This window comes from Notothenia coriiceps, unplaced genomic scaffold (genome assembly GCF_000735185.1).
Source record: "Notothenia coriiceps isolate Sejong01 unplaced genomic scaffold, NC01 NC01_scaffold00000339, whole genome shotgun sequence".
NCBI classification, from domain to species: domain Eukaryota; kingdom Metazoa; phylum Chordata; class Actinopteri; order Perciformes; family Nototheniidae; genus Notothenia; species Notothenia coriiceps.
Genome location: NW_011333040.1, coordinates 470,372 through 478,743, shown reverse-complemented (window position 1 = coordinate 478,743; position 8,372 = coordinate 470,372). Strand labels below are relative to the sequence as shown.

The 8,372-nt window shown below is 43.4% G+C and overlaps 1 protein-coding gene across 1 annotated transcript in view; it reads left to right on the top strand.

Moving 5' to 3' along the window:
• The window catches only part of LOC104949739 (trinucleotide repeat-containing gene 6A protein-like), a 29,704-nt gene extending 21,332 nt beyond the window's left edge, over positions 1-8,372 (top strand). Inside the window, exons 19-22 of the mRNA XM_010776152.1 lie at positions 1,661-1,891; positions 2,672-2,751; positions 3,074-3,213; positions 3,746-8,372. Coding sequence (XP_010774454.1) covers positions 1,661-1,891; positions 2,672-2,751; positions 3,074-3,213; positions 3,746-4,094 — 800 coding nt within the window. The 3' untranslated portion in view covers positions 4,095-8,372. The remainder of the gene's footprint in view (positions 1-1,660; positions 1,892-2,671; positions 2,752-3,073; positions 3,214-3,745) is intronic.

Below are 8,372 nucleotides of genomic sequence, written 5' to 3'. Positions count from 1 at the left end.
CCATTGTGTTCTTTGTAACCAAATCTCTCTCAGAGGGGCGTGGGGAGGGGCTCCTTATTTTCATCTAAAGTAACAGACAGAGAATGAGCACTTTGGAAACAGGGCTGAAACAGAGGGGATTATGGGTAATGCTGCAATGATCTGTTAGGTGTTTGGAGCCAAACACTTCAGAGACATGTTCTGTATATATCTGAGACCTATAATATATTGATGAAAAACAGTTTAATAGACAGGGGTGCACATAACTCTTTTAGTGAGTTACTCAGATGAGTACCAGGAGACAGCGTTTGGTACTCACCCCACACGAAGCGTGGTCCTCCTCAGCGTCCTCTAATTACACTTCTTGCATGCTAGATGATGAAGATGCACCTGCCTGTCTCTTTTTAAGCCTTCGATTTGCTTTCTCCAAAACTTGTTGCCAAAACTGTGAAGTCCTTGCATTTCCTGAGGCCAAGTTGAAAGGTCAAATACTAAGAAATGATCACATGACTTGAAGTCATATCTGATTTCAGATGTGGGAAGTTACGAAGTACACTTATTCAAGTACTCTACTTAAGTACAATTTTGAGATATTTGTACTTTACTTGACTTTGATCTAATTTGTAAAACTAGCTGCACCTTTACCAGCTTTGAGAACACTTTAATGATCAATCATTACAAAANAGTTGGTCGCCGTGTGCACAGACCGGGTTAACGTCGGTATGAACAACAGAATTGTGCCAAAACTCCGCCAACTGGCTGCAGTGGGAGACTCCCCTGTGCACCCTCTGTGCCCCGCGCACCCTCTGTGCCCCGCGCACACACTGGAGAACTGCGCAAAATCAGCTGATCACAAAGTTCACGCTCTGTGGTCCAGCTGCTGCAGTTTTATTTACACCAAAGTGGAGTAAAACACAGCTGCAGACTCACTCAGGGTGTTATGGAAGAGTTTGAAATCAGACAGAGGTGGAAGAAGTACTCAGATATTGTACTTGAGTAAAAGTAGAAGTACCAGAGTGTTACTCTGTTACAAGAAAAGTCCTGCATTCAAAATGTTACTCAAGTAAAATTAGAAAAGTATGATCATCAAAATATAGTTAAAGTACCAAAAGTAAAAGTAGTCATTGTGCAGATTGGTCCATTTCAGAATAATATATATGATATTTTTTGTAATGATTGATCATTAANGCCGAGTCGAACAGGACATAACCGACGGACCTGTGAAGCTTTACAGGAGGCAGAGGCTTAGATCACCCGACAACAGTGTCTGTGCACACGGCGACCAACTCTGTTGTCGGGTGATCTAAGCCTCTGCCTCCTGTAAAGCTTCACAGGTCCGTCGGTTATGTCCTGTTCGACTCGGCCAGCACCCAGTTCAGTCAGTCACAGGAAGTCCGAAGATTTTTTGCAGAGAGCGAAACGGCAACGTAGCTGCTTAATGTCTTTGTTTCTTTTTACATGTCTAGTTACTCCATTGACTGTTGACAAGAAACACGTGTAGACGAAATATGTGTTTTTGTTTTGAGGTACGCAAAGGCGCGAAGTGACACAAGTGACGTTACGCAATTCAGATTTTTGCCGCGTACCTGCGTACAAGTTATGTGCACCCCTGATAACAGGGGACCTTTAAAAAGAAAGATGTTTAGTGAAACTGATCCCCTTTGGCCCTCTCTCCCTGCAGCCAGACCCAGTGAGTCGAAGTGGTCTCCCGGCGGCGGTTCTGTGTCCAACTCCTCCCTGGCCCACGAGCTGTGGAAGGTCCCCCTGCCTCCCAAGGCGCTGGCTGTGGCGGCTCCTTCCAGACCTCCACCTGGCCTCACCAGCCAGAAGCCCAGCTCCGCCTCCTCCGGCTGGGACAGCTCTTCCCTGAGGCTGGGGGGGTGGGGCTCCACAGAGTCCAGATACACACCTGGTGAGAGCTCATGCACACTAACAGGGGTCAATAACTAAGTACATTTAATCAGGTAGAAACCATCAATGGCAGAACATTTAAAAAAAAAAACGATTTTGCATTGCTTTTTTGAATAAGAATCAGAATATCTTTATTAGTCCCACAGAGGGGACATTTACAGTGTTACAGCAGAAAAGACCCAAAGACAGCTTAATGTCTTAATGCATACAAAAGAATTAGAGATCCAAAAAAAGTTACAAAATACACTGAACAGTTCTGAGGATTTAGCAGCCAGGTATATATTGCACAGTTCATCCATGAACATGGATTATTAGTATCATTTCAGACACATTGGATTCACCTTCAGGCCTCCGGGTTGAACCGGTTAACGGCATATATTTAAGCAAGCAGTTTGCTTTTCAACCCAACGGTATACTGTTTTTCTCAGACGCGGAGGGATACTGACTTGTTGTGAAAAGTAACTTACAATTCTACCCGTGGTATACGCTCAGTATATCACGGCTAAGAACCAATCAGATTGCTTGATTTGACTTGTCCGTTTTATAATTATTGCACATATTGCACATAGTTGGTTGGTATTTAACAACAAGGGGTGTTAAAGTCTGTGTTGTTGTGCGTAAGCCAAACTCTTCTGTTCAATACCTCTCTAACATACATAAGAACACTTTACATCTGGTAGGTGATGCAGGGTGTACCGCTCCTCTTAGTATGGCACATGGTCATTTCCTCCATGTTTTACGTCTACACCTTTAACCCGTCCCTTTCCTCTCCTATCTGCAGGTTCCAGTTGGGGCGATAGCAGCAGCAGCAGCAGCTCAGGGAGATCCCAATGGCTCGTTCTGAAAAATCTCACACCTCAGGTACACACAAGTACATAAATGTATCAGCTAACCTGTGTTACTTTTTAATTAAATTCTGCCTCATAGTTTGTACGTACACGGGCAAAAATGTGTGGCACAGTTCTGTTAGTATTTTTCACTGATGATAGAACTAGGGCGACTCGTAAATGATTGGCAACTGTGAGCCATGGTACATTGTCTAAAAGAAAAACAAATGAAAGGCGCCCAAAATGGCTGTGCTCCGATCATTCAACAAACCGACCTAATAGAGGAAATGTTTGCGTTATATTTGTCAGCAGTTCATGAACATCTGTCCCCTTCTGTTTGTTTGTGCTTCGTTCAGATTGACGGCTCTACCCTGAGGACTTTGTGCATGCAGCACGGCCCTCTGATCACATTCCACCTCAACCTGCCACACGGTAACGCTGTGGTCTGCTACAGCTCCAAGGATGAGGCCGCTAAGGCCCAGAAGAGCCTGCACATGTAAGGACGCTGAGTAGACATCCTGTATTAGACCCAGGACTAGTGAGAACCAAGTCAACCTAAACAGGAAAGGAGAGAAAACAAACCTAGATTTCTGTTTGAGGTTATCAGCTGATTATCAGGATTTGAACAATAATTACAATTTAAAAAACAACAAACACTTTTTTTTTTTTTTTTAAATCTCTTCAAAGTCAATCACTAACAGTTGATTGAGAGACTGAATAAATAACTGATAAAAAGAAGTATGGATACGCATTGACAGTAGACGTCTTAGTTTTCAAGCCTGCGATCTTGTGTGAACGTGACACACTAAACAAAAACTTCTATGACCACATTTTCTACGCTCTCCAGTGTTTAAAAAAAAAATGCATTAACGCACTGATTTAGTCAGGGAAATAGTTTGAATGTGGAATCCAGCCACAGGATGTTTTGGATCAGCAGACACACTCACTGACCCTCTCACTGACCCTCTCACTGACCCTCTCACTGACCCTCTCACTGACCCTCTCACTGACCCTCTCTCTCTCTGCAGGTGTGTTTTGGGGAACACTACCATTCTGGCCGAGTTTGCCAGCGAGGAGGAAATCAACCGTTTCTTTGCACAAGGGCAGTCACTGGCCACTCCCTCCTCCAGCTGGCAGGCCATCGGCTCCTCTCAGAGCAGAATGGATCAGTCTCACCCGTTCCCCAGCCGCGCTCCTGAGCCCACCCAGTGGAACAGCAGCGACCTCCACAGCTCCTCCCTCTGGGGCGGGCCCAACTATTCCAGTAGCCTGTGGGGAAATCCCAGCGGCACCGAGGGGGGGAGGATCAGCAGCCCTTCTCCAATCAGCTCCTTCCTCCCAGTGGATCACCTGTCAGGGGGAGGGGACTCCATGTGAACCGCCTGCCAATCAAAACAGGCTATGGGAAGGGTCAGTAGAGAATAATCAATAATCAGCAGAAAAAAAGAAAAAAAAGTAGTTAAAAAAAAAAAGCTATGGCACTAGTCGGACTCTTTTTCACTTACAAGAAATACAACAAAGCGGGGTCTCCCCTGTGGAAAACAAGTTACGTTTCTCTCTCTGCACATATGTCCACTTTGTTTTAGCCCAAAAACATATCAGTCGGAATACTTGAATCATGCAGGCCAATTCTATAATGTGAACGGATGGATATTTGCTTCCAGGTAGTGCTCTTTCAGACCGAAAAAAGCTTCAATCGAGCTCATTATTATATATATATATTTTTTGTTTCATTCGTCATGTTTATTTGAATTCCAATTATTTTCATTTTTAACGTTTTCTTTTTTTTGTTTGCTGACAATGTTGGAGTATGAGCTTTTTAACTTTGCACTGAATGTGGTTTTTTCTCAGTATATATAATCTGCAATATAGAGGGAGCAGCCCGTTTTTCCAGTGTAGCTGTTTACTCATTGAGGTCCTTACCGTATGCGCGTGCACGTGCACATATGTGCGCGGAAGTACTTTGTGTGTGTGTGCGAATGAGTATGTGTGCGCTCCTCTCTGCCTTGGCACGCCTACCTTACTGCGTTGTCGTGGAGTTCAAGATCAACAGATAGTTAAAGAAGAATAAACGCGGACTTAGGAGGATTATCTGGTGATAGTAAAAGTGACATTAAAAAGTATTGCACCAATTTTGTTTTAAAACTAAAGAACGTTGAGCTCTGCAGTGCAAAGGACTGTAGCCGCAGCTGGGACTAGCAAGCCCCGCCCATCCAGTGTAAGGGGGCGGGGCCTATCTAGCAAGCCCTCCCACTAGCCCCCTAGTGGGCAGGGGGGAAACAGCACTTTCAGAATAGGCTTTCAATGTTTTGGAGGTGCCACACTGAAACCTCTTGTTTACAAGACTTAGGAGGCGGAACGTGTGTTCATTCTTCATTTTAAAGAGAAGATGGAAAAATAGAAAATAGTGAGAAAAAAAATAAGAAAAAAAAAAAGCTACAAAAAAAAGTAAAAACTCTTATTGAGGATGAAGACGATGCTTTGTAACTCTGGGAATTCGGATCAGTGTTTTTGGCCATGGCGTTGGTTATTTGAACTATTCCTCTTTGTCTGCTAAATAACCAGCAATGGTTCTCAGGAAATCAAGCCAGTTTTCCCCCCCTTGTAGGTGAATTAAAAAAAAGAAAAGAAACTACTACTCCTTGTAGGAAAGGAAAATCCAACTTCTAGCACTGAAACTATGTATAGGTCTGTACGTTTTATTTTCTCTGCCAAATAACTGCTTTAAGCTGGAGAAGCTCAACACACTGCTTTCAATATGCTGTCTTTTGAAGGACGGGGGGTCCTGATGTGGTGGGGGGTGGAGGACGGGCTGTAGACATCCCAATGCTCCCTCTCTCCTCCTCTTCCTCCACTCCTCCACTGATGTTAAAAATCAAAAGTGGGGAGTGTTTATTGTGTGAGTGTGTGACTGTCAGTGGAAAATGCTCGGTCTTGTCAGACTTCTAAACCAAGAGAAAGGCGAATCTGTATCTATGCATACTGTAGCCTCTCACACGGCCTACTGAGAGGCGCTTTTTTGTTTTTTTTTTCTCACAAAATGTTTTAAATGTTTCATTAAGTACAACAAAAATGCAAACTATAACTTGCTTTTTTGTTTTTTTTAATCGCTCTCATTGCCACAAATGGTGTTTTTGAAATAAGGAAAGAAGAAAAAGCTTAAAAAATCATTTTGTTTGGTTGAAGATAATATTTTAACAGTGCAAAAGTCGTCCACATTTCATTGCCTTGATCCTAATTGTGTCCGAAGATGCAACAACAAGTCAAGTGGCTTCTACCTGTTTACAAATAGAATATGATTGTATTGTTGTACTGTTTTTTTTTTTCTTCCTTTGGGGTTGGGGAGGGAGGGGGGGGTACTCATCTGAAGTTCCTGAATTGTGTGTGTGTGAATGTGTGTGTGTCTGTGTGTGTGTTACAAGGCTCTGAACCGGCGGATGTTGGTCCTATCGGAGGGTCGTGTTGCGAGAGCGGCGTGAATGTAGATCCACCAGTTGTGTTTGTCGACTAAATACACGTGTGAATAATAGACTTACCTATCTACCATTGATTGTTTAGTAACTATGATGCACAATTATCGGGGGAAATCAAAAAGCTTCAGAGAGTGCGCGAAAGAAGTCAGCATTAGCGAAGCCATGGACCTTAATTTCTTCATCGTGTAATTGCTCTGTGTTAAAGCCCGTGTGCGCGTGTCCCCTCTATAGGTTTTTATTTCAGAAGTACGAGTAAACGTTGGCTTAAGTTGTGTTTCTTTAAGTTAAGTCGTGAATCTTTAACAACTTCAAAGCTTGCGTAGTGAGACAGAACCTCGAGTATTAGCCAGATGTGACCGTGGTGTGTGCCAGTATTGAACTGCTCTCTACCAAATAATTCAATCATACAAAAGATTAGTTTACTTATTCCAGAGTCTCTTTGCTTAAACTATACATATATATCTTATTTGTGTTTGTCTGTCAAGTGGAACATCTGAACCATATTTGTTATTCTTTGAGTTAACTTAATTTGACAAATTGAACTGAGGAGCCTTGGATTTTGCACTTGGGTGGATTAGAGGAAAAGGCTGAGCGAGCGGAGAGCAAAGCCGAGACGGAGGGTGTATTTGTTGATTATCAGGTCTGTCTGAGGGCGAAGATGCGTCTGAGTATTGTGACAGGGTAATATGTGTGTGTGTTTGTGTGAGTGTGTGTGTGACTAGAGAAGATGGTGCTTTGTTGGCCCCCAGTGAGGGAGCAAGAGAGGGGCTTGGTCGTCCTCTCCAGGTTTACCTCTCACTGTTCGCCGGGCTGGCTCGCCACGCCGCCTGAACCGAGCCTGAATGTAGCTGAAAACGGTTTTTAAAAAAAATTAAATGTACTTTGCCGAGACTCGATCTGCCTTCCCCGGTACCCGATCAGCCTCAAACATGGAAAAATATCAAGTAAATCAAGCTTTGCTTTGTGTTTATGTATCTAAATCAGTATTTGGCAACTGTTCTTGACCACGCCCCATGTTGTTACGGCAACCGTTGCCGTGGAGACGCTCTTGTCTCGAGCTTGACTGAATCGAGGGTTCTTATTGGCCCGTAGCAACTTGGGAACAGGAATGAGACTTCTGATTGGCTGGTTCATCCTGGCTTTGTTGTTTTTATCAGGGACACGGGGTTATACTTGCCTTTTCACTGGCTGACCCAGGATCAGCTCTTCCTCTCCGACTCCTAAGCTTAACTACAGGAGAGGAAATGCAAAACGAGAACTGACAGGAAGTCCGGGGGCAAGTGAACTCCAAGCAGTCTATTTATTTACTTTCCGCATATATTTTACACTTCGTTCATTCTGATTTTTGGCAATGCTATTTCTCCTAGCGCTGATACCGGGAGTAGTTCTGTCCCTCGTCAGTATCCTTACCTTAACCAATAATGGGACTTAAACTGACCTCGGATCAGGAGCAGGAGGCCGCATCGCTCTGCTGTTAGAGAAGGGACAAGCAACGTCTGTAAAACGCCTCTCATTCATGTTAATGTTACTGTTTTGGTCTCCGGCTTAATCTCGCTCTGTTTCCGTCTCGTCGAATCTACTGTTAGTGTGAGTGTGTGGGGAGATGCAAAAACCCAGTCAAGTACAGAAACTGTGTATGTTCGAACACATTATCATGCCAAATCGAGGAGGGAGGGTGAGAGGGAAGGAAAGGGATTGATTTGATTTCTTTTGTCTTTTTTTTGCGTGTTGTATAAGAAGTGTGTGTTTGTGTATTTAAAAAAAAAAGAAAAGCTGGACAATGTTAAATGCTTGAAGAAATCATTTGCAAAAGGATGATGTGAGGAAAACCACCACGAGCAATGTACAATCCCCAGGGCTGCCAAGCAGCTTTCAGACAGGGCCAGACGAGGGGAGGGAAGAAGGAAAGGAAGGAGGGAGGGTGTAGGAAAGGAGGGAAGCTGGCTGGTGATACTATACTACTTTTTAATGTTTAAGAAAAAATAATGTGACTCTGTTTTTCTCTTGACTTAACTATCCTGTGAGCAAATGCTATATTATATATCATAACACACCCAACGGCTCCTACTGTCGATCAAAAGGCTATTTTTGTTGACGCAAAAAAAAAAACAGAAAACAAAAAAAAGAAGAAAAAAAAACACAAACTGTGAGAATCTGCTGTTCGTCATTTTACATTTAGACA